Source organism: Amblyomma mixtum, chromosome 3 (genome assembly GCF_055824585.1).
Source record: "Amblyomma mixtum isolate Tamu chromosome 3, ASM5582458v1, whole genome shotgun sequence".
NCBI classification, from domain to species: domain Eukaryota; kingdom Metazoa; phylum Arthropoda; class Arachnida; order Ixodida; family Ixodidae; genus Amblyomma; species Amblyomma mixtum.
Window position 1 is genome coordinate 55773199 of NC_143014.1, and position 26721 is coordinate 55799919.

The following is a 26721-nucleotide window of genomic DNA, read 5'->3' on the forward strand; positions in this document are numbered from 1 at the left end:
ATTTCCTTGTGTTAAGCTGCAATCTAAAACCGAAACTATGTTGCATCCGGCACTCCGGCACGTAGTATACTGCACACTACCATAGCACACAATGCAAATTTAAACAAATATGATTTATAGTGCTCATAACGAATATAAGTCTTTAAATTGTTTTAAAGCGGTTTGTGTATGTTTTTTTTTTCACGGCGGATTTCTCGCCTAAAAACGCTTCACAATTTTACGTGGTCTAGCAACCACAGACAGTGGCGGTTTCGCGGTTTCGGCAGTTTCAGTGCGCGCGTGGCGCTTTGAGGAGTAGCAGACATCTGTCAAGTTCTTTTGCGTGCTTGCGGCTTGTTACGTTTGGCAGTGTTTTGATCGGCTCTCTTTCGTATGATGGCGGAATCCGCTTGTTTCAAAGAACTCGACGAGAAAGTCAGGGAAAAGGAGCATTCAATGAGAGACCCAGGATTTACTCCACGCGAAAAAATTGCTCAGATGAGCTCCGAGGTTGTGGACTCGAACCCATACAGGTCGGTTTCGTTTTTACATTTGTGCAAGATGCTCATCGGCATTTCGCTGGGCGAACTTATTTGGCCAAGACTGTCGCTGCAAAGACTGACTGCAGGCGGAAGTAAGAATAACGTGCCATTTTCCGCCTACCTTCTGGCACCCTTTGGAATTGGCATTCCTCATTGAATTAAGCAAATGCAGGCTACCACTCCCCATAATATCGTGCTGTTCATGAACGAGTATTAAAAGTTACAGAACTGACTCACTGCATATGTTAGACACCTCAGCGCATTTATATTTTTATGAAGTTTGACAGCAACCTGACAGCAACAGTCTTTGGAAGCATGGTATTGTTTTCTTGTGCTTAGGTTGTTGCTAATGTTCATATGCTTCCGTGTCTTAATGGCTCATCCGCGCATTACTTTGTATTTGTTGTAATTTGTTTTGTGCTTTACTTTCAGCCGTTTGATGGCCCTGAAGCGTATGGGTATCGTCGATAATTACGAGGCAAGTCACCGGCTTCAGCACTTTTGCCTTGCATAATAACTCAAATTCGTTGCGCTTTTGTCTGCAGGCCATCAGGACTTTCACTGTAGCCGTCGTTGGCGTTGGTGGTGTAGGGAGTGTGGCCGCCGAAATGCTTACAAGGTGTGGAATCGGAAAGGTGAGCTTTATAGTACAATCCTTTTTGGCATGGCATATTTTTGCACTGTTTCTGCGGTATGAGCAAAGTATTACTAATGGTGGGAGCTCGAAGCCATTGATGGCAAGGGGGGGGGCTCTTGCCTATTTACCAAGAAATGCATGTTGTAGAAGTGGCAGAGCATTTTAAATGAGTGTTTTTTAATTCAGAGGCTCTGCATAGCATTCCACATTCAGAAAAGTTACTTTTGAGTGATCGCCAGCTTCAAACAAAGGCTCAAGGAAAACCGTACCTTGCCGGATGGAAACTGCCTACTTGACCGCAGCGGTGACCTTGTCGTTTGAGCACCCGCCTTGCATGCAGGAGGTGCGGGGTTCGATCCCCAGTGCCGCCGTTTACCCACCGGTGATACAATGGGTACAAATTTTCCTCTGCCCGGTTCTTGGCTTCTTTAGGGTGAAATGCTTGGGAAGTGGGTCTCTGACCCCACCTTGAGTAGAAAAAAAGTACCTTGTGCCATGTCGCTCTTTGGCCACTGATGCCCTTGTGCCATAAAAATTCATCATCATCGTCATCAAACTGCCTCCTTCAGAGCTTCTTTCTGTGCATCGCAATGCGTGCACACAAGCACACACATGCAAATGCATGCACACATGCACTCAGACAGAGAAAAGGGAAGAATGAGGGAAATACCATTTTCATGAGGGCCCTCATTTCATAGGAGGGAGGGAGGCTTCGAGCTCGGGAAGTGATGATCACCACTTTTTAGCTGGTGTGTTTTGCTGGCCTTTGGACTGGACATGACATGATGCCATGCCCCATGTGTGCTGGTCTGTAACTGACCGCTCTGTAAATGGCCTATACGATAGGCTTTATTCGCAAGGAAACTCAGTGGAAGCACACACAATGTCAGATGTGATTGTAACTGTGGTGCATCTATTTCGAAGAGTTAGTGAGAGCTGAAGGCCTCAGCCCACTTCACTTGGGGACTCCCCTTCGCTGTACTTACCACTGCTAGGTTGTTCTTCTGCAGCTTTTGCAAGTGTATAATATGCAATAGCTGCTTTCAACTCTAATATCAGGTAAAAAACAAGTTTCTGCTCAGAGCTGTAGCATAGCTAACTGCAATGGATATGCTGACAGCTTTGTGCACACAAAGAAAAGTAGCTAACATGAGACTACTGCTGAGAAGTTTGGGGTGGCAGGAAGGCATACTTGATGTACGATTGGATGGAGCTTTATTGCTCCGTAAGAGCACTGTCTGGTGGTACTCCTGAGGTTACTTTTCTGAAAAATGTGCTAGTTGCTGCATTGTTTAGAGAGACAAGTATGTATGCTGCTCATGGCTGAGCTGCTGGCTCGTTTGCACTTGGGTGTTACGGAGTGGTGGCATTTGTTGGTTGGTTTTATTGAATGCCCTGTATTTGGATGTAGTACTTGCCCGTCTGCTACAAGATAAACCTTTGTACTTGTCACCTTCATTAATATCAGTCTAATAAACTAGAACCTTGGAGTATAAGAAACAGTGGTGCCATCAGTCACTAGGAGTAGGAAGCTAGTGCCAGGAAGACCTCCATAATTGTTGTCATTCTAGCAGCACATGCCTCCACTGTTGCTTCTATTGTGAAATTGTGGTTATTTGGCCTGGCATTGCCCGTGAGTGATGGGCACTTGGATTATTTTGTAAGAAACAGGCAAACAATGCAAGCAAGCATTGCGCCCAAAATTAAATAAAGCTGAGTGTCAAGTGCCACCTGTGTTTGAAATAGGGGCGTAAGCGAGCATATGGTTTTCTTGCAAGAAGCATTTATGTCTGTGTGCCTGAGTGCTTGAGCTTCTGGTACATCTAGAGTTTTCTTAACTTGCATGAAGAAGATGTTCTATATGAGATTTTGAATAGTTAACTGCCTTTTTATCTTGCTGACTTTTCCGCATTTGCTGAAAGGTTTCTCTGTTCACTGTTCTTTTTCTTTTTGCAGCTTATTTTATTTGACTATGACAAAGTTGAGCTTGCCAACATGAACAGGCTGTTCTTCCAGCCACACCAAGCAGGTTTAAGCAAGGTGGAGGCAGCTGTCAAGACATTGCAGTATGTTCATTTTGCCTTTAAAAATCCAGCTAGCACTGTGATGCTTTATTACTCTACTGAAGCTTTTTGTCTTAAATTTTCTCTCAGGTTTATCAACCCAGATGTAGAATTTGACATTTACAACTACAACATTACAACTGTTGACAATTTCCAGCATTTCATGGACACTATCAGGTGAGGTACTGTCGCCTTGATTATGTTGCACCATTGTGCAACACAGTCGTGCTGCTCTTAGTCCTTGTCTCAGTGAACAAAATCTGCAGCTGGCATGGCTTGATAGCCCCGTTGTTGGCGGTGGTTGTGGTACCCACGCCAGCATATTTGCGCATGTGACACAACCGATGCATGGAAAGATTACACTCTTGTGTGGGAGTTTAGGGAGCAATGGGGTGGTAGCTTTGCCTTTAGCTGCAGTGCTGCACGAGCAGTTTGTATTCTGGTGCACTTCAGAAATGCCTGCAGGTAAGCTTTATCTCGCAGCTCTCCTTTTCTAGAAAAGGTGGCTTTGCTAGATGAAGCAGTTGCATGACTTGCTTATTGTTGTATCACTGCACTGGAGGCTACTAATTGCATTGAGCAAATGATGTTTTTCTTCATTGCTTGTTTGTGTGTTAGTTCTGATTCTTATGGTGAAATATTGATGAATGCATTCCTACCTATTGCATGGATAAAAGAAAAAAAAACTGGCCGTCTCTTTGGCATGTTGCACTGGCATTCTAAATTCCCAGCTTTGTAGGGCCACTGTGAGCTGCGCTCTAGGATGGGCACTCTAGACTCTAGGATGGGCACTAATGTACATGAGAAAATTCTGAGCATATGCAAGGGCATATGCAGAGTGTTGCGCGTAACTTGAACCAAGAATTTTAAAAAGTGGCACACTGGAGCTGGGTGAGACCACCGACATATTGTTTCCCATCATATGACGCTCCTCAGAATATTTTTTAAAATTCCGCTTAATTAGTTAATTAGCTGAGATTAATTATGCAAAATTTTTAATATCCACTTTGGGATCCTCATGCGTTTCGTTAAAGGAGTATAGACACCTAATTTTGGTGGCGTGTTTTCTTCTCTACAGTGATGCAGAAGACACTACTATGCAATCGCCATGTGAAGTTCGCCTACAGCCGCTAAATAATTTATAATTGAATTTTTCTGTCATACTGTTCTGGTTTCAACAGTCGGACATACTTTTAGGTATCATTCAGATTAGTGCTATCTCTATTGATTTCTGTGCATTTTGACAGGGGCTAATATTTTGCAAGGAGCTACAACTAGGTTAATGGATTTTCATATACATTTATTGACAGTTAAATTCTTGCTGTTAAATGGATTGCGAGCCCTTACATTAAGGCTTTTTTTTTTTTGCTATGTTCTACCGAAATGAAGCGCATTTGTACACTGGTCACTATTTGGTTTTGCATGTAATGCTGTTGCAGGAGCCCATTAAAAAGTGCCTTGTGGCTGGCTACATACCTTTTAAATTGCTACAACTTCCAGAAAGGGATTCATAGTGCTAGTGTGATTATGAAGGAGCTTCCACTTTTAGGAAAGAATAGGTTGAGAAGAAGGTTGAAGTTGCTAATTCTGCTGTTTCTTTAATACTGTTTTATGATAACTCCTGCCAATTTCTGTTCATTTAGGACTGGCAGCCTGCAGGGTGGCCCAGTAGATCTTGTTCTGAGCTGTGTGGACAACTTTGAAGCACGTATGGCTATTAACACAGTATGTATTGAATTTGAACTGTAGACCACCTTGAGTTCTGCAAAATTGTACTTGCATACAGATAGCTATGGTATGCAGCCTGCATGACTAGATTGACCTTTTCTTTTCACTCTGTATGTTGCTGGATGAGCCGCTTGGAAATAACATAAGTGGTATTTCAGTAGAGGGAAGGCGGGGAGATGGGACACTTGACAACTCAACACAAAACAAAATGAACAAGGCTTGTGGGGAGGTTCTGGAGCCTCAGTCCAGTAGCCAACGTTTTCGATGAGGACACGTCTTCGTTTGCGCCTAGACGAAGAAAGCCCTCTTGTCAAAGCGTTGGCTAGTGGACTGGGGCTCCCCTCCTTTCTTTGTTTATTTTGTTTTATATGTGGTACCTGACATACAAATGTGTGTTTTGCTTTTTTGACATACAAGCCTTTCCTGTGCATGTACCAAGCGTTTTTGCGCCATTTATTTGCAGTGTTCTTGGCTGAACCTATAGAAGTAGGTACGCTAACTTATGCTTCACTGGGTTAACCACCTAGAATATATTTAGTTCTGTAGACAGTAAAAACTGCCCTCATGCATCTTTTTTTCTTTTCTTTCTTGCTGTCAAGGCCTGCAACGAGCTCAGCCAGGTGTGGATGGAATCTGGTGTGAGTGAAAATGCGGTCTCTGGCCACATACAGCTTGTAGTTCCAGGTGAAACAGCTTGCTTTGCAGTAAGTAGTCAGCTTGATAAAGGTGCCTCATTTCAACCTCTCATTCTAGGTAAATAGATCTGTATCAGGAAAACTGTGTTGTTTTGCCTTGATCGGCTTTGTCAACAAGGACAAGGGGGATGCAATTCTGGCAGCATAATAGTGTAGCAAACAGTGTAGGCAGTGATTCAGGGTGTTGCTGAAGAGCATGTTGTTATGTCTTTAATGTTGAATCAATGAGGGACAGCACAATCAGCTAGACTGAAGCGAGTTAGGTGACACCAGATGGCAGGGCAGACACGCATTGGTGCTGGTTTTTCGTTGTTCTCTCTCCCAGCTTCTTGTGTTGTTGCCCTTTACAGCTATAGCTGTATATTTCGTTTTTACCAAGGGAGGCGAACATAGTGTCGAGGCAGTGAAGATAACATACCAGAATAATACCTGGTGTGCTAGATTAGCAAGCAGTGCCAGGAGACAAAATGACATTATTAAGAAGCTTATCCCATGAAAGTTCTTAGCCCCAAAGATGAGGTAGAATTAGTAGAATGGTCAGAAGCTATTAGCAAGTGGAAGAGAAGTGGTATTCAGAAGATTGGGAAAGAACTGAGCCACAGAGGATATTAGATAGAAGGGAGGTAGAAATTGGGCATTGGTGGAAATCGGGTGCATGTAATAAAGGATAGACAGAACAATGTCATGAGCAGTTTGGATTTGGTAGTCGAAGGGACTGTAAATTATTACACTTCTGAGCTTTGCACTTTTTGATGCAAATAGTTGGGGATCTCATGTACAGGGTGTTTTTCCTAAGACTGTCCACAAATTTTAAAAATAGGCTTGAGTTAGAAGAGTGCTTTTTTGGTATAGCATTGTCAGCAGTATATAGTACATCAGAATATAGCTAAGATGCTCTAACTAGCAGGTTTGTTAACTAATATTGAACAGTTAACTTTTTAACTATTACTGTTAGGCTCCTTGATTATTGACAGGCGTGTAGCCCACCATAAGTAATATCCGTATCAGTTTTTAAAATTTTGAAAACACGGTTGTGCTCGGTACTGTGGCCCTACAAATTTTGGCTACATCGCACCAAAATACATGTGCTTTCGAGAAGCTTGCTGGCAAAGTAACCTCTCCGGTGCATGTAACTTGTCAAAGTAGCCAGAATTTGTTGGGCCACAGCGCTGAGGGTAGCCGTGTTCTTGAAATTGTAAAAACTGTTATGGATATTACTTACGGTGGGCTACATGCCTCTCAATAATTAGGGAGGTTAACAGTAATAGTTAAAAAGTGAATTATTCAGTATTAGTTAACCAGCCTGCTAGTTGCGTCTTAGCTGTATTCTGATGTACTACACCGCTGACAGTACTGTGCCAAAAAAGCACTCTTGTAACTCAAAAAGCCTATTGTTAAAAATTGTGGAAAGTCTTTGGGTGAAACATCCTGTATGTCTCCCCATTTGTTCAGCGTGGAAATTTACTAATTAAGCCAAGGAACTCACTTGAATAATTGAATTTGAATTTCACATCATGGTGGTTGAGTTTATGACGTCAAGCAGAACATAATGAAACTGCATGCTATAGTTCGGATAGTATCATGTGGCAACACCAGTGGAGATTTCTTTTTCTATTGTTATGCCTTTTGTTCTTTTCATTTTGTTATTCATGCACCAGTCTGAGAAGACTGTTTCAAGCTGCAAAGTGTCTTGGTTCAGCAATGTCCTGAGTGGTACCTTTTACAATTTAAGAGGCACAGCCGATCAGCTTGCTTGTTGGAAAATTCTCAGTACTTAATGTGAGAAGCTATTTCTGTCTGTTTTTGCTGAAATTATGCATTTTTCTTATCCTTTAATGATAAAAGGTAGTCAATTCATGTAGATTCACTTCGTGCTGTGGTTTACTGTTTCTTTGAGAGAGCAGGCGGTAACTGTGTTCATACACCACACCTCATAATTTCAATTTTACTAGAGACATGAAAAAATGCTGAGACATGATATGTAGAAAATTGTAGACCGATTAGCTCAATGCCTGTTACCTACAAGGCATTTTCTTGGGCAACTACAGAGTAAGACCAGCAGTAGACTTCTGTTAAACAGTGGAGTGAGAGAAAGAGAGAGGAGGGGAGAGCCTATTTGGAGAACTTTTTTCCAGCAACACAACTTGGGCTGTCTTCAGAATGGACAGGCTGCTTTTCAGAAAAGGTTCTCTACCGCAGTCCACATTCTTGTCATAAGTTATATCATAAAAGGGAACCTCATTTAACCTCTTTATACTTTAGAGATGACTGACTCTCACAACTTTCTTTTTTTTTTTTCTTTGCAGTGTGCACCTCCATTAGTTGTTGCATCTAACATAGATGAGAAGACACTGAAACGAGAAGGAGTTTGTGCTGCCAGCTTGCCTACTACAATGGGAATTGTTGCAGGATTTCTTGTGCAGAACACCCTCAAGTGAGTATGGTACGGACCCTTTGCAAAACCCTGGAAGTCAGCTTCTCTGCGCAAGGAAGATCGCTTCACCATGGCGTCACGACTGGTTTTTGGGGGCAGGAATTCCACGCACCTGTCCTGTTCACTTCTGCCATAAAGGGATCAAATGCAGCTCTGCCAAACCAATGCTTTGCAGATGCAATGCAGCTGACCTGTGTTGCAGTCACGAAGGAAGGGTGAAACGCAGCTGTGCCAAGTTGCTGCTTGCCGGTAGCATGGACGACACAATGCGTGGAATAGAAGTTTTCAGCACTGCACCCAACTTTTCCCCTTAGGACAGGCTGTGCTGCCATGGTAAAGGGGTTTTCGCTATGCAGGAAAGGTGACTTTCGTAGTTCTGCAAAGGGTCTATATGACTAACTCTGTCTATCCTTTGCATTTTTTGTTGCTTACGTTTAGTGGCACGGGATGACACAGATGGTTGGGTGGAATGAATTAAAATAAGTGCTACTTTATATGTACAGCTCTTCGATTTTGAAATTTTAGGGATAAAATTTTGGTATTATTGGCTCAGTTGGTGATCAGTGAAAAATAATGTTTTCCTAGAAATTACTCAAATGTGAGATTTGCTTATTAGTTTCAAAAAAACTGTATACAGGAAGTGTGTTAATTTTTTGCAGCACATAAAAAAACTGAATTTCTGTGAATAGGTCAAACAGTGGGCTGCACAAAAAAGTAATTCGCAGCTCGCATAGTGCATTTTCTCACAATTTCTGTTCACCTATTGTTAGCATTACGATCAGCATTCACATTGTTTTGATCTCTGTGACAGATTTGCTATGCAATTGCATGTTAACATGAAGCGGGAGAACACTTTCAACATGGCAGCTGCAATCTTGAATGCAAGAAAGTTTGGTTTGGTTTATGGGGTTTAACGTCCCAAAGCGACTAACGCTATGAGAGACGTTGTAGTGAAGGGCTCCGGAAATTTCGACCACCTGGGGTTCTTTAACGTGCACTGACATCGCACAGTACACGGGCCTCTAGAATTTCTCCTCCAAAGAAATTCTAGCCGCCGCGGCCGGGATCGAACCCGCGTCTTTCGGGTCAGCAGCCGAGCGCCATAACCACTGAGCCGCCGCGGCGGCTGAATGCAAGAAAGTGCTTGAGTAGTGTTTGCTGGCATTCAGTTGTGCACACTACCATTGCACTGAGAAAAAAAAAATTTGCGCCTTTGTATGTTTCCTGGGCTTTCCTCTTGAAAGGCCTGCAACTGTCAGAGAGGTTAAAAATTGTTACAGATGTGAAAAAATATCCCCAGGAAAACTTTCTCAAATGGATTTGGGATAGCTACTCTTCTGCTGTTTCCGCTAACAAGTTTAGTTGCGTACATTTTCATGAAGGTGGCTTGGCTTGTGAGAGAGAAGCCACTCCAGGTAGCAGCATCGTGCGAGTCATGGCGCGGATGGCGGTGGCTGGTGTGTCATCAATGCAGTCGTGTAGTCATAGATCAGGTGGTCATCCTTGTTGGCCATGTTTTTTTCGCTGCCCTGCGCTGCACGAAACTCCTTTTATTATTAAATGCTCGGTTAACGGAGTGAAACTTGTGCTGTAAAATAAATCTAGATAGAAGTCTCAAATTTTTTGTATTGCACAATCGCTACATGTAAAATTTAGGTGCTTTATTTATATGGAGAACCTGTTTTTTTGCAATTTTTATTTAGTGACGGTTTACTGCGCACACTTGTTATGTGGATTTATTTACTTTTATTTCTCATTTTGGTTTAATTTTTGCATTGCCCTGCCAAGTCTTCAGGCAATAAACTGCATGTCACATAAACTTGCATGTAACAGAAATTTGCAAACTCTTTTCATTGTTGATATATCCATGTTTAACTATTTAAAAAATAAATGGCTTGTTTCTCAAAAACCTAGGATGTATGTTTCATAGCTTAACATTCTGGTAATACACCCTAGAAAATAAAATACTATATGGACAAGAGTTCTTTGCATCAGAAACAATAAAAACTGTGATGCAGAGGGGTCCTCGATTTTGCCAGGCAGAGATGTAAGGCATGCATCCTCGATAGAGAACGTGTTCTCCCCACGTGATTTTTGTTCTGTGTAATAAGAAAGCTTCTCTGTTCCCCAAAAAGCAGTAGACTGCATATTCATGGTAGAAAAATGTTTCTATGTTATGGTATCTCTTGATAGCATATTTTGCAGGTTTGTGCATTTTTCTCTATCCTGTTTTAGTCAATAAGGTGGAAGTTCATCTTTATTGTCACATCCAAGCAGCTGTCCGGCCAGCTGCTGTTCTTCTTAAAGGTGCACTGAAGAGGATTCTGAACTTGTCTTTTTGCCACGGGAACTCGATCTACACGTTCCTAGCATTCTTAGAAACTGCAACTTATTGCCCTGTATGGCCGAGTTCCCTAATTAAATCCAATTAACGTCCGGCTCCCGCCCTTTTTTTTTAATTCTCCCTCGTACGATGGGCGGAGTCGACCAATGCGTGAAGTTCCTTTCAGCCAGCTCCGTGGAGGCTTTGCTTTCGCATTATTTAGTTTTTTAGGTTTCCATGAATAAATAGTTTCATTCGCAGATAATATAGCCGCAAAATAAGCCATCAGAAATAAAAATACGCGTGGACTATTTGCTACTACGGACTATTACGTATTACTCCGCTGATGGCAGAGCGGCAAGCCGCCACGGGACTGGGTGGAAGGCACTCCACACGTTTGTCGACTCCGCCCACCGTACGAGGGAGAATTAAAAAAAAAAGGCGGGAACCGGACGTTAATTCGATTTAATTTGGGAAATCGGCCATACAGGGCAATAGGTCGCAGTTTCTAAGAATGCTAGGAACGTGTAGATCGAGTTCCCGCGGCAAAAAGACAAGTTCAGATTCCTCTTCAGTGCACCTTTAACAAGTGCTATTGACAAGCTCAGTCATGATACAGTGCTGTTGGCGTCAGCTAGCTAGCTGAGATCTACACTGAGTTGACTTCTACAAGAAAACAGCTTCTTTTCACTTTTGATGGTGATGAATATTGGTGACGCTTGTTAGAACCCTGCAAATGGCCAATACTACATTTATGGTGGCACAAAGCCCATTAGGAAAGTGCATAAAAGTTGGGAAACTGCTTGGAGTCGAAAATAAAACTTCTGGTAAACAGCTTAGAAGTATGCGAATATTCAGTAATGCGGAATATTCAGTCAAATAGTAAACTGTTTGATATTTGATTCGATCTGAATGTTTGTTATTCACAATCTCTAAGTATTCGTCTCGAGCAAATAACATTTCTGGAACGCTTACTTGATGCGGTTGCGGTTCAGCGTACCTCTTCTGGAATGGCATCGCGGCACAAGTGCAGCCAGAGCCCCGACTGCATGGACACCTGCCAGGCAAACGCCCTGCGCGCCTGCTTGCCCGCATGCGTGCCGGAACTGGTCTGCGCATGAACATGGCGCCCAGATGTGCACTTGGCAGGCGGTGATGCACATGTGACAGAACCAGCACAGTGGTGTGCATCAGTTGGAGGAAGCGCAGCTACTTTGGCTTCTATAGGATGAGTCTTAGCTGCCACTCTCCTTCACATGGAATTTGCTAATCAAGCACGACGACGCAGTCATGAAGGGGAGCTAGCAGGAGACACATGTAGGTGGGTGCCCCTTTCCGACGCCTAATGTAGGGTGGTGCTGGGTGCCCATTGTATACGCCTAGCAGGTGTCCATGGGGTTGCCACTGAAAAGCAACAGCTGTGCAACGACGCAGCTGCAGTTAAGAGCAGCAGTCGGAGGCCCCACAAATAGGTCTCACACCTCACAAATACATCGGCACCGCATGTAGGTCTACTTTCTTAATTGCCAATGGTCATTTTTACGCGAAAGCGTAAGGGCCCTGTGTCGCAGAAAAGCCGATGTTGGCGTTGCTGTTGGTGTGACAGAAAGTTAGGACTAGTCGATTACAGGAGGCTCCCATATATAGTGGTAGCCACACCAGCAGTGCATTGGAAACCCCTGACCCTCAGACACGCTACCGCTACGCCACATAGACACTTTCGTACTGCTGGATTAAAGTTTGGTTTGGTTTGGTTTATTGGGGTTTAACGTCCCAAAGCGACTGAGGCTATGAGAGATGCCGTAGTGAAGGGCTCCGGATAATTTGGACCACCTGGGGTTCTTTAACATGCACTGACATCGCACAGTACACAGTCCTCTAGAATTTCGCCTTAAAGAAATTCTGCCGCTGCGGCTGGGATCGAACCCGCGTCTTTCAGGTCAGCAGCCGAGCGCCGTAACCACTTAGCCACCGTGGCGGGGTCTTGATTAAAGTGGGGCTTTATATTTATGTTGTGTAGTCTTTCACATAATGACTGCGACTGTGTGCGCAAGAGGAACCGTTGTCGCGTCACACCCTTAAAGGTGGTGCTCAAGTGTCCTCCAATTTTTTGCAGAAGGTCAACACTGTCAGCTTCAATGAGTTTGAAAATTGAAAAAGTTTCATTGCATTCTGTTTTTTTTTTTTCATGTAACGGCGTTGTGTGTTAGAAAAATACATGATTTCGAAAATGCTTATAATGCCGTTAAACTTTCTTTTGCGTGGCAGAAGTACTCAAAATATATTCACTTTGAAATTATTCAAAGAAAATTACTATTCGCTTCAGATTTGTTTCAAACCAAAACACCACTGTTCTTACACTGCTACCATTGATGCTCCAGGTTTACTGCACGTACTGTTGCCTGTGGAACTGATATTTGACTATCCATTGTTGCCTTGTGGTTTAAAACTGAACCTTTTATATCAGAAAAAGAAAGAAGGAGAAAATGCTAATATTGCAAGTGACATGCTTTTTTCAAGGGGCACATTTGATATGAATAGGATTTCATGATATAAATATAATTTATACCATGAAAAATTTATAATTTATATAATTAGAAATTATATGTTATTTAATCACATATCATTTTTAAAATTTATATAATTTGATATCAATTAATAATTTGTATAATGTCAAAACTCATCAACAACTATGCAGCATGATATAAATATAATTCATATCATGCTGCATGGTTGTTGATGGATTTTAATGGTGCAAGGGCATCTATGGCCAAAGAGCGCCATGGCACAAGGCATTTTCGTCTTCTCAAGGTGGGCTAAAAAACCCATTTGCCTAGCATTTCATCCTAAAGAAGTCAAGCACAAGGCCAGGGGGAAGCTTGTACCCATTGTATCACCAATGGATACCTGGCGGCACTGGGGATCGAACCCTGCACATCCCGCATGCAAGGCGGATGCTCAAATGACTAGACCACCGCTGCGGCACCGCTGCATAGTTGGGGTTGACATCAAGAGTTTGCTGTTGAAACGCAATTGATATTGTAAGAAACCTCTTGAAAGTGACCAGTATTGTATTTCAGTATCTCAAATATAACTCATAAAGATAACAAAATCGCAAAAGTAAGTCACTGATATAGTGTTTCTGAGTACTAAATGTTGTCTTCCCGCTCTCTTTTGGCACTATGATCACAGAAATTAATTGCTGATATGCCGTCGGAGCAAATGGTACACAGTATTTAATTTTTTTTTTAAAGCAGTGGTGCGTAATGCCGCTACACATGCACTTCAGTAAATTTAGATCCATTAAAAAAAAAAAAAATTGTGCAAAAATAAAACCAAAACCGATTCTCAAAGCCCATTTTCTGAGCTAAGTACTGGTAGCTATGCGGTTTTGAAATGTGCCTGGAGCATGAAATGAGGGATTGAAACCATATATCACCGGTGGCTGATTTCTGTGAGTGTGATAAGGAAGGAGTGAACTTGAGCACAAAACTTGCTCACAAAGATTAGTAGACAGGTGTTGAAAGGCATTAGCAGTCTAGGACTTCAGTTTTTCTTCAGACACCTCATTGCATGAACGCATTGTTGGTTAGCAGAAGCTTTTTGCTATGTGTAGGCCAAGTTCTTCAGGCGTCTTTTTTAGTAAACATTTCTCTTTAGTTTGCATCTGAATACATTGATTATTTTGCAGCATAATAATATAGTTTTTGTTCATCATGAGAAGATATTAAGTTTTATCGTATGTTTTTTAAGGCCTCTCCCATTGGTCTGCAATGAACTCTGTCCTGCGTCACCAGCGACCATGCCAGCCCTGCAAGCACCCTAATCTCATCTGCCCATGTGGCTCTTTGCCTCCTCCTACTGCATTTACTTCAGCTGGAATCCACTCTGTTGCCTTAACTAAAAAAAAATCCATTTTTTTTGGCTGTGGAAAAGCGTCGGTTAGCATATGACAACAGCCTGAGCTGTACATAAAGTTGAGTTTACTTTACAATTTTCACCATTTGGAATTCACTCTAATTTTACACTTTCGCTCTATTTTTGCCTGAACCAAAAACATTGTCTAATAATGTGCATTGCAAATTTATGCAGATACCTGTTGAAGTTTGGTACTGTCTCCCACTACCTTGGTTATAATGCGCTCCAGGACTTCTTCCCAACAATGCAAATGAAGCCCAATAGCCAGTGTGACGACAGTTTCTGCAGGCAGCGCCAAAAGGAGTACCAGGTGATGTGCACTGCCAGCTGTGAACCATTGCTGTCACATTGACTGTGTTCTCGATAATCTTCATCGCATTTGACTCCCTTATTTTTTTGTTTTGCTTTGTTTGTTTTTTTTTGGTTGTAGGACCGGGAAGCATCCAAGCCAGCTCCAGAACTTGTGGAGGAACAGAAGGAAGAAGTGGTCCACGAGGACAACGAATGGGGCAAGTGCATTAGTCTCTGTAGCCGGCTGCTTTACCGTAATAGTTACTCTCATCCTGATGCCTTTAGGGTCTTGCAGTTGACGTGACCTGCCAGAAGTACATCTGCAAAATGCATCAATACCCTTTCATTGCGACTTGGCACAATGTGTTGCTAGGCCAGACTGTGCATGATTTGAATACAGGTAGCCATGGATTGAATGAATGTGCTCTGTTGGAATAGCTAGACAGGTTCCAGCTAGCCATCAGAGGACTCATGTACACGTGTCAGGAGTTCACATGTGATCTATGCATTGTAACAAAAAGAGGAGCATCAAGAGCAAGCTATCGATAAATCTGCAACCCTTCACAAATACAACTTGTTGGGCGACGTGGTTTCTGTAATCCATGGTTACAGCGCGATAGACTGGACATGGAAGGGCACAACATAGCACTGTGCCCTTCCTTCTGTGTCCCATCTATCGCACTGTAACCATGCCTTCAAAAATTTAAAAACTTGTCTACCAAGGGTGACCTATTAGACCACATAAGGGCAAAGGTGCCACTGAGACGAGAAGCAGAAAGATGTAATGATATACTACAACTTAGGAGGGCAGAACTTTGGGTCAGTTGGTCATATGATGGTCGAATTATTATTATTATTATTATTATAACAAAGCAAACACAAGGGACAGGATGTGGAAAAAAAGGATGCGGATGGGATTGGCATTGTCGATATGTGTGAAATTTGTTTTAAACATGCCACAGCAGAACAAAGCATGCCCGTGCAGCTCATCAAAAGTGAAGAATTGTGGTAAAGAAGGCAAATTGCAGGTGGAATTCTGAGAGAGGAGAGAATTCTGCCATTTAAAAGGAGTGGATGCGGGACATTATCTTCGGGTTCTCTGAATTCCAGTTGGGCAGTTTTTTGTGATGTCACTTAGGATTCATGGAAGCACCAACTTTTCCTGTTTATTCTCAAAGAAGTGGACATGTAGTGGAGTATATGGAAAGGTTCCTGTGGTCTATTGGCAGTAATGTGATGGGGGTAGTGAAGATGATGATGATGAAGACAACGGCGGCAAAGGGAGCGATACGGAGAATGTCTAGCAGTCTGCTGACTTCTTCTCGCATCGTTTGGTGCATTGTCCGGTGGCATTTGTTCTAAACAAAAGAAACAGCAGACAAAAATATGGCTTTTTGGAGGTTAGTGACTATCGCTGGCATATTCTCTCGTCTCTCTGTGTTTGCTGTTCTGTAAATAACATTTGGCATTTGGGTGCAGTTGTAAGGTTGGGCATGCTCACCAGATATCCACCAGTCAGGTTCAAAATGCAGTCATTCTTACATGTGGGCAGTGCCTGTGGTCCATCGGAGCTTAACAATGTCAGAAGCTTGTTAATGCTAATTACGGTTTGATGACAAAGACTTGCCATTTGTTTGAAACATGCAGTCCACAGTAGCCATCACCACACCAAGTGGTTCGCTCCTCAAAGCGTTTACAATGCTGGCTATTCTCAAAAACTGCGTGACAGCATTGTGTTGAGAAGCTGTAACCCTTATTCTCTGAGGGTGTGATGCGATGCACAGGCATTGTCTGAACCTAACAGGAGTGTTTGCATATAGGGCACTTTGTTCACGGCACAGACTATTGTTTGTGGCACTCCTGTGGGACTGTAGTAACCCGAACCTGGTGCCCTGACTCTGATCCAGTGCTTGCAGTAGCTGCAAGAATAAGCTGGTGATCTTTTGAGGAGTTAATATCTAGTTGTGTCGTAGCATTGTCACTGTTTGTTTCTTGAAAAGAGTTTTGTAATGTCTTTTAATGTGAATACCATTACAACGAAGTAATCATGTGAAGTTGGCAGCCATTTTCGATGATATTTATGCAGTACTACATTGAAGCTTGTAGAGAGACACTTAGTATGCATCAGACAATGGCGAAATTTTGCACATTGTGATTTTGTTTATTCGAGCTAACTCCTGCTAACTGTGTATGTAAAGGCACTTAACCACACCTCGAAATAGAGCTCAGTACCCTCCTCCCCCCCCATTTAACTTTCTTAGCTGCACTCCCCTCCCACACGGTGCAAAACATTGTCTTGGGCCCCTCCCCCCCAAAATTTTTGGCTATGTCTGATGTGACATCTGAACGTCTGTGCAAACTCTTCATTAATTTCTTCACCGGACCTAGCTGAACGCCACAGACCACAATCTGCCCTTTCAGCGACATCCAAGATCCGAGTACCTGTGCAATAAGTAGGCCGTTATGTACATTCAGTTATAAACTTTGTACAATGTTAAGTAGCAAGAACATCCGTAGTAAGTCTGCACTCATTCCTCCTTGCAACCAAAATACTGAGCTTAGGAAAGCAAGCTTTCTGACTACACTGCACTCATAAAATTAGAACACACACAACTTGATATTAAATTTTGTGGTCTTCCACAAGCAATGGATCCTAAATTGAGAAAATGCCCGTATGCTATGCAATGTCAGTGCGTGTTAAAGAAGGGCCTCAGGTTGTCGAAATTGATTCAGAGCCATCCACTGTGGTACCTCTTTTTCTTCTGCTTCGTTTGCTCCCTCTCCTTCTTTCCCTTCATTCCTTCCTTTACTGTATGGTTTAAGTGTCCGTTAAGAGCAATAATTACTGTGCATTTTTTTCCCTCATGAAATATTTTGTGTTTTTGAATTGAGAAAAAAAGGTTACATGGCAGGCTTGCTGGTTTGTTCACATATTCAGTCTGGTCAACACAATCAGAGAGAGTTAAATGAGGGGGGTTAAATCAAGCCTTTTGCAGCACAAACACATCCTCTGAGCATCTTCATAATGCTTTCGTGCTGCTTACTAGCTGGTTATCTGTTGTGAGAGACAGAACAGCACTTTTCAGCAGGGCACCGGTGCACTGGCAGGCATTGAAACCAGAAGGGTAGGAAGTATAATCATGTGAATGACGATGGCGGTACCATGTTGTTGTGCTGTGAAGGGTCTGTAAAGCTCACTTTCTGCATTATGTAGAGTGCCTCACTAAACCACCATCTGTTTGTGCTTCTTTTAAGAAAATGTGTGCTGATATTCATTTCTCCCCTATGCTTACATTGCAGTTGCTTTATACTTGCTGAAGAGTAGAAGAAGGCTTGGATATTGCAGAGCTCTCAGACTCTTCAATTTATGTTTTGTGCAGGTATCTGTTTAGTGTCAGAAACCACGGAGGAAGGACACGACGATGAGTGCAACATGCCTGGCCTTGCTTCTGGGCTCCAGCTGGCTTACACTGTCCCCAAGCAGCAAAAGGTGAGGAATGCGATTTTCTCACGTCTGTAGCAACCATTCAGAGGCAGAAGCTGCTTTCTCTGCATGCGTGGATATGATAGTGTATTTGTGTGACTGCGAGTGTGTGTGTAAACGTGTATGTATGTGAATGTTTTGCACTGCTGTCACAGAGCCGCTGCATACTGAAGTCATCTGGACCATGGAAGTAAACATTGCATTGGAATCTCAATAATTTGAACTCGTTTAATATGAACTTTAAGTTAATTCAAACTCATGCCTTGGTCCCGTCAAACCCACGTGTATTTCAGTGAGAGAAAACGTTTGATCTTTCAAATGCACTAGTGCGTGCAGTGGATAAATCAAATAGGCCCTGCAGAAGACTTGCAGCAGCCAGTGAAGCGCAGCAGTGCCCCCGTTTATGTCCAGCCCAGCAGTGAGTCGCCGTGTGCCCCAACCACGGCAGGCAATCACGTGATTTCCTTGATTGCGCAATTATCACTGTGTTGCTTGTGCTGTGTTCACATGCAGCTTCCAGTTATCATCCATGACCATCAGCTGTCAGCACACTCCACTAATTGTCACTTGTGTTCTCTCTGCCCATTGTACACTACACACGTTGCTCTCTCATTGGCATGGCAAGTTGGATGTCTGTCACGGCAGTCATTGCTCCACTTCCATTCCCTTGTTCCATATTTTCCCGTGCATTTGTTGCGACTGGGGACCAGTGAACTTGATGGTTGCAAGAAAATGTGGCCAGGTGTCACCAACATGATGCTGATGTGCGTTGGAGGGTACTGCTGATCCACGGCTTGTCCTAGGTGCTGAATGGCCACATATGTGTGAAAATGTCAGTATAGGCTAACACATCCCTGATGTGATTTGAGTTTAGGTTAATATGAACAAATTTTTTGCAGCATTAGCTACTGTTTGCTTGTTATTCAAAAATGTGGCAGCTGTCCACATAGCACTTCAGCTACCCTTTGGACCTGGATGGTGCCTCCTCAGTGTTACGTCTGGGCATTGAAGGAGAGACTGATGGCACGGACCAGCCCAGTTGAGAACAGAAAAGGAACTGAAGTTTATTCAGGATTGAGGTCCGGTTGCTGTTACATAGGTGGTACAAGCTGCGGGGCCTTGTTACGCATGGAGGCTAGGAGAGATGGCACAAATGGAAGAAGCGACGCTGCCGTTGTGTGTATACATAACACGCCCTTCTTTAAGGAAAATAAGAATGTTGCACACAGGATATCCCAGTAGTCTGAAGTCACTCCTTTTGACTGGGCAACGTGCGGGAGGCTTGATCTTTTTCCTGAGCAAGTTGTATGAGATGGGCAATGGGGTACTTGATGTGGCGGCAGTGGGGGAAGACCAGGTACTTTGGGTTCTGATGTGGAGGGCTTGTAGTATCAGTTATCTCCTAGTCTTCCAGTAAAGTTTGCATGGCAGAACATTTTGCTGTTAAGGGTTGCAGGTGGATGTGATTTCTTATGAATATGCATCCAGTGTTTGTTTTGATGTGTACTTTCAAGGTTCTGGACCAGCGTTTACTACAGTGGCTTTTGTCCAGTTCCGGTAACCATTCTCCCCATAGTCATCTTGTTCATACGGTGATCGCTACTGACACTACAAATGCATATGACAATGTCCTTCACTCTGCAATTCTTGGCACCCTTCAAGATCTCGGTCTCCCGCATCAGTTTCTCCTCTCAATTCACTCATTTTTAACAAACAGAACCTTCAATGTACGTGTCCATGGGAAGCCTTTTGGTCACTTTACCGTCAACCACGGTGTACCCCAGAGCTCCGTTCTCGCCCCCACATTATTTAACGCAACTTTTATACCTCTTGTCCAAGCCCTAGAAAAAATGCCTTCTGTACACTTCCTTGCGTATGCTGACGACGTAACTTTGTGGTCCTGTCATCCAGATGCGTCTGTGCAACAGTTGGCTCTCCAGCAATGCGCTGGATGCCTTAACATCACGACTACCTCCTTTGGGTTTGACCCGATCATGTAATAAATGATGTTTCATTCGCATTGGAAACAGATGTGGCTTACAGAAATACCTTCATGGTAGATAATTCTTAAATTCCTCAAGTAGAAAGTGTTCATCTTCTACTTCATACATCTCGGACTGGGATTGGGACTTCGTGGCTAAACGTGACCTGTAAATCGGCTCAGGCTACTCTAGGTCTGATTCAACGCATAGCTATGCACTCTGGCAGAGCGCGTTTTGATAGTGTCCGTCAGCTCGTGCGCTCCATCCTCCAGCCGCGGATAGTGTACCAGGCCCAATTTCTTCGCCTCACCCGTCGACAGTGGGACTCCTTTGAATCAATCAATCGGAAGGCCATGAGCGCTATAACTCATCATCTTCGTATCACACCCATACCCATTCTGCAAGACTACGCTCAACTTAATACATTAAGTGAAATCATCAACCAGCATGAGGCAAACAGAGCACGTGAGATGTTGCCTCAGCTTCATTGTTTACAGACTCCTCCTCCATACTCATACTGTCAACTCACAGACAATTGCTCCTCTGCTTCGACGCCAATATCAGCCGCGCATCTTCCTTCAGGGTGCATAATATACACCGATGCATCACACACAGCACTGCAGGAAGTTACCGCAGTTTACAGTCCCTCCCATCTTCATCTTAACTCCCGTGCTACATATAGCGTGGACCCTTCTACCTCCCTTGCCTTAGAGCTTCAAGCGATACACAATGCAATTGCTTCCCTTCCACTCATACCCACTTTCGACATTGTATACATTTACACTGACTCCCTTGCCACCGTTAAGCAATTCAAGGCTGTCCGGCGCACATTCCAAATTACGCAATCCATTCACCAACTTTGCACAGAATACCCCTTTCCTGTGCCTATACACTGGATTCGCGGCCATGCTCATGATCCGCATAATATTCATGCGGATACAGTGACACGCCTTCACACATCAAACATCCCGCCACCTTCGCCTCTTCCCCTAGATCCGTTCCTGTCCCATGTTTCCGAGAAACAGGCTTTGCGTCAGCAAACACGCGCCCTAGTTCCTCCGTGTTCGTACCCTCTCCCCCGTAGTCTCGCTCGGGAGGAGGAGATATCTATGCGCCGGATTCGGGCAGGAGCGGCTCTGACTCCCTCTGTGCGTCATCGGTGGCGTGACAAACGTTTCGAAGTGACTGACAGGTGTTCCCATTGTGGTGCTGCACCAGACCAGTGTGACGAAAAACACTTGCTGTGGACTTGCCCGGCTACAGCCTCCGTGAGACGATGGTTCCTAAGCAAGGTAGGCCTGCGATGGGACGTTGCAGGCGACTATCGCAAGTCGACACATGATAATCACTTTATCGAGAACTTTTGCCACTTTGTAAACAAGGCATATTTACACTCCTTCTATGAACTTTCTCTCCCTTTCTCATTATGCCTAATGGCAAACATCTTGAATAAAAAAGAAATAATGCTTGTTATAATATCCAGTATTTATTTGATTGGTTTGGTTTATGGGGTTTAACATCCTAAAGCGACTCAGGCTATAAGGGACGTCGTAGTGAAGGGCTCCGGAAATTGTGACCACCTGGGGTTCTTTAATGTGCACTGACATCTAACTTCTGCATTAAAGCAAAATACCTAGTATACCACTGAAGTGAGGGCGTTAAGTTATGAGAACTTTGAATGCTTCCTGGTGCGTTGTCGTCCTCACAGTCAGAATCCACACATATGGGTAGGGCCATTTGTTCTCAGGTTTTATTTTCTTTGGAATTTGGGTTGTAAAAATCGGGCGATATTTTTTTAGCTTAAATTCGGGTATAAACCGAGTCATTCAGAAAAAAAATTTCGTAGTTCGGGTTTTTCTGGGACATTTTTTGCAGTACAAGACAGTTTAATACAAGTTTGTTTTCTGCTAGACATAAGATGCCCTATTTTTGGCTCATTCTTTCATAAACAACTTGAAAATCGCAGGTTCCATTAAAAATGGTTTACCAATTAAGATATTTTTTTCTAATCTATTACAACTATTTCTTCACATATGTTACCGATCTCCTACAGAGCATTCCCGCGTCTAGGCAAGAAAAAGCCTGCTTTTTTTTGTTCAGTGCAAAAGCATTCAACATCACAGCAACCATTTTTAACCCGCGAGGTAATAAGGGAGTAATTACTCATTGACATCCACCTGTGCGCAGCCATATGGCTACAAAGGAAAGCTGTACAGCTTTCTCAGAAACTTCGAAGTTAAAGAAAAATTCGTCCTGGTCCGGGGTTCGAACCCAGGACCACCGCTTCACTGGAGCAGTCGCTCTACCAATTGAGCTAACTGGGACGGCAAGCTTGTGGTAGGGCAAGAGCAAATTGATCAGTGACTCGAAGTGTGAACAGTGTTGGTCAAATGTTTAGGGGAATCCCCCAAAGTGGAGTAGATTTGTAATAGGGGAGTAATTACCCATTGACATCCACCCGAGCACAGCCATACGGCTACAAATGTCAATGTCAATGAGTAATTACTCCCCTATTGCAAATCTACTCCACCTTGAGGGATTCCCCTAAACAATTCATTAACCCGCAAGGTCCTTGGATGAGGGTTTCATTAGTGTCGGTAGTGGTTAATACAGCAACTCCGAAAAGACGTCTGTCCAGTAGCCATGCTATAGCCTCTCACTTCTAAATCACCCTTTCTGAATTTATCCTCATATTCATCTGAACGCGCATTAAGAGATTTACGGTCCTCATTTGACCAAAGACACTCCCCTGGAATAGGTACTAGACATCCACAGATTCTTCTTGCAGTGTGTTCAGTTGTGAACGTGAACTGGAAAACCAACATCATCTAAAAGGCTCATTTTTAGGGAGAAATTGGGTTTAACCCGATCTTCAAGAAATATGTTCAGGGCGCAAGAATCGGGTTAAATCGGCTTTTACCTGAAAATGGAGGGTCCTATATTTGAGCAGTTTGTAATGGTGGCCAAGTTTACACTATGACAAAGGTACAGTGATGTGTGGGATTGTTCTCATAGACTTTTTAAGGTTTTATGGGGTTTGACATCTCAAAGCGACTTGGGCTATGAGGGACTTAGGGACGCTGTAGTGGAGGGCTCTGGATAATTTCAACCATGAATGGGTCTTTAACATGCAATGACATCACACAGTACGTGGGCCCTAGCAGTTTGCCTCCATCAGACATGGACTTGTGTAAAACATTTCTAAAAATACTGTGAAAAGCGTGTAAACTGCTTCGCCTAATGCACAAACTACAGTGTAGAAGGCAGCTAAATATAGTCACCATTTCACATTTTTGTTGTTTTCATGGGTCAGGGACATCAGTGTGCACTCACTTTTAATGCATGGTGGCAACCTGCAATGTCCTGGCAATGCTGCATTCGCTCAGCTGTTCTGCTCAAAGCTGTGGGCCACAGTTATTTGCGTTTTCAAATACAAGAGAGCATTCTGTCCCATGAGGGAGGCATGCCAAATTTATGGCATTCCACTTCATGGTGCAGCCAACTTGGCAGCTTTGGCAGAGCAGACACTTGTGCGTCAAGCTGCATGATGGCAGGTGATGCCACAAAACAACAATGCGTTCTGCTCAAAGCTGCCAGGTTATGGCACTGCTGTTGGCATGGGAAACTTCTTGGCTGAGTTCTTATTGCAGCAAAATCTTCTGTAAATCATCTATTTGAACTTGAAGGCTTGATATATCAGGACGTCTACTTCTCTTTATCAGGATGAAGACACAGAAGGTGCGGCTGAAAGTGAACAGACACTAGAAGAACTTATGGCACAAATGAAGTCATTGTAACAGAAATGAAACTTCAAATAAAAGCCTTCCTTCGTGCTGTGGCTTTTGAAATCCGAACAGTATCAAATACAGTGTAGCGTGAACTGATTTTGGTGTGCATGAATGCAAGATCAACTAAAGAGTACTTCAGATTGCGGAATTTGCATATGTTTATTGGTCACTTTTGATATTTGTGCTTCAGCTCGGCTGATATTTAAGGTGTTGTGTAGCGGTTTTTGCTGCCAGTAAAAAAGGGTATATACTACACACTGCTGCTTTATTTGTCAGAAATACAAGGTTTTTCTTCTTTAACTTCATCACCATAGAAGTTAAAAAAAGAAAACTTTGAGGGGTAAACAAACTGATATGTATAATCGCTGCAGACTTCAATGCGATGAGAATGGAATGTACACGGTGAAGCCTCATCATCAGTCCACAGGTCACTCTACTTTGGCTTTTCTGTTCATCAGAAGGCTTGGTAAGAGTGCAACACCTGCAATGGCAGCCATCTTGGCCATCGTAGTCCATGTGAGAATGTCATTCATAGACTTCAACTCTGAGAGTATGCACCCTGTTTGAACACATATGAAATTGTACGGCATCAAACCTGCAAGACAAAGGTTTTGATGAAGAAAGGAGTTACATTGAATGCAATTATAGTTTCGTAGACAACAGACGAAAGTATGCAGAAATTAAGCATATAAAGCTTCAGTGTCACACGAATATGACGCCACAGATTCTGGTTCACCCATTTCCTTGTGCACCCTGCCACCAAATTTTCAGTAATCGCCCTATGTGTTAAACCATTGTCACCTTGGGCACTGTTCTCACACGACTTGTTAAGATAGATGAATGACTTGTAGTGCAACCATAACTCAGGAGAAATAAAACTTACCAATAAAAACTGATATGAAGAAGAGATGCAGTGGAACACCAACCACAGGAGATGCAATGTTGAGAAACCAGTTTGGTGTCATGGGGAATAAGCGCAAAAAGAGAAGCCAGTACAGGAGCCGATGTCTATTTTGCTTGACCTGGGTAAGTAATATGCAAAAAGAGGCTTAAGTTTGTATAGCCAGTTCATTGATGCACAAGCCATTATTACAGAGATGAATTCTAAAACCTTCCAAATGCTTTAAATGTGTAGCACAATGTCAAAATGTACAATCAACTTAGAACAGATTAATTAGCGACATGAGGGGATCATTATGGCATGTACCTGAAGGAAGCTTAGTCATCAAAACGAAAGATTTTTCTTCTACTTTTACCTTTCAGGAAAAACGCAAATTAAAAAAAAAAAAAAACTCCCATATGCTTTTCTTGGTTCTGCTCACTGTTGGCTTCCTTGAAATCAACTTAGAAAGCAGCAGTTTCTGTGATCCACAAGGCCTTGCAGTTTGATTACACACAAAGCTGAACCCCATATGAGGTGTATCTGAAAAATAACTGGCCATTCCTAAAAACTGTTGCTGAAAATAATTCACAAGTTGATGCTATGTCCTAAGTACGACCCTCGAAGGTGCAATTTCATCCACTGGGATTGCTCTTTCCAGCCATAATTCTCCGACAGCCATGAAGTGTGAAAGGATACATTACCACAATGAAGAATCTATATGAAATGGGAATCTATGCAAACATGCACACAATTCTGTCAAATAATGTGCTGTTTGAGATTGTGGTATGAACTGTAAAATTAGGAGCCAGAAACAACATCAAGCAATGATTTGATTCTTGACTGTACCACCAGCCTGTTAAAATATAAATGAATTCCGGGTTTCACAAGCGGTTTCAGACTGCACTTCCGACGTCGCGAGGGCAGTGGGAAGGAATCGGTGCCAAAGCTTACCTTGTCTTGCAGCAGCTTTACTTTATCAGAGAAAAACCTCGTAACGTATTTCTGGCCACAAAACTTGGAGAGCAAGTAGCACTGTGATGCACCCATTCCGGAGAGCAGGCAAGTCAACAAGAAGCTTTTCCAGAGGCCAAAAAGTGCACCGGCCAGAACGTTCTAAAAACCAGGAAAGGATCGAGTCACACACCATACACTCGATTTCAGCTTACGTGGGATAATAAAGATCATTCACCAGAAACACAGATCCAGGAATGGCAAATGTTTGCTTATACAAGTATGCCGATGAAAACAGTACAAAGACGTAGGCTGAGTGATGCTCGTTGTATGAGCTCAGCAGCGCCGCTAAATCCTTCAATTCTTGGTGGCTGCTAGGGAACTTCAGGCAGCTCCTGAAACATAATCTCAATTAAAATGCATAAACCACTTTCCTTGTATTAGCAGCTACTTTGCCACTTACGCATTTTCATTTTCGATGCCTGGTAGATGAGTGGCGAGAAAATACAACCATCCTGTAGCAGCGGCTACACAGACTGGAAGCAGCAAGATGGGCGGCATTTAACACCTCAAGGAGGAAGTCCTGCAGCTGTCTTACGATGCAGCGACTCGGACGCACTGATTCACACAGCTGTTTCCTAGGACATCTGCACCACCTTAATCGAAAAGAAAAAAATAGGACACTCGAGACCCTTGCGCGTTTGAACAATCTATCGTCGCGCACCCGAAGGTCGTCTGCATCAGAAGTAATGCCTACCGTTTTTGCCTTTCAAGTGTCAGTCGCACAAAGTTAATATGGCTGTCTCATTTCACTGATCGAACGTCGCCAGATACCAAGAGGTAGAACCATACGGCTCGATTTTCAGCGGCCAAACGGGTCGCACGAGACCGAGCGGTGGAAATCGTTCGCACGGCCTCCGACCGTGTTCAGCGCATATGCGGTGGGCGGCGCAGCGGCGCATGCAGCGCGACCGCGTCCGTCCAACAGCGCCAACTACAGCGTCTCTCCGCGGCAGCATAGCT

The 26721-nt window shown here is 43.3% G+C and overlaps 2 protein-coding genes across 3 annotated transcripts; one reads left to right on the top strand and one right to left on the bottom strand.

The window, feature by feature from the left end:
- Window positions 1-258: 258 nt before the first annotated feature.
- Uba5 (Ubiquitin-like activating enzyme 5) lies at window positions 259-24460 on the top strand. Of its 2 annotated transcripts, XM_089579236.1 has the most exons (12): window positions 259-512; window positions 954-999; window positions 1067-1156; window positions 3115-3224; window positions 3312-3398; window positions 4865-4946; window positions 5549-5653; window positions 7951-8078; window positions 14494-14629; window positions 14750-14828; window positions 17991-18100; window positions 23799-24460. In XM_089579236.1, exons 1-12 carry the CDS (start codon window positions 373-375, stop codon window positions 23871-23873), a joined length of 1188 nt encoding a protein of 395 aa, XP_089435362.1. In that variant the 5' UTR covers window positions 259-372; the 3' UTR covers window positions 23874-24460. The 2 variants fall into 2 exon arrangements, with proteins under 2 accessions (XP_089435362.1, XP_089435363.1); XM_089579237.1 differs by lacking the exons at window positions 14494-14629; window positions 14750-14828; window positions 17991-18100; window positions 23799-24460 and adding an exon at window positions 11397-11722.
- On the bottom strand, window positions 24113-26709 carry LOC149350253 (transmembrane protein 41A-like). The gene is made up of 6 exons (XM_089579245.1): window positions 26456-26709; window positions 26162-26354; window positions 25937-26093; window positions 25699-25860; window positions 24748-24886; window positions 24113-24459 (listed from the first exon to the last, which is right to left on the bottom strand). Exons 2-6 carry the CDS (start codon window positions 26257-26259, stop codon window positions 24293-24295), a joined length of 723 nt encoding a protein of 240 aa, XP_089435371.1. The 5' UTR covers window positions 26260-26354; window positions 26456-26709; the 3' UTR covers window positions 24113-24292.
- Window positions 26710-26721: the final 12 nt, after the last annotated feature.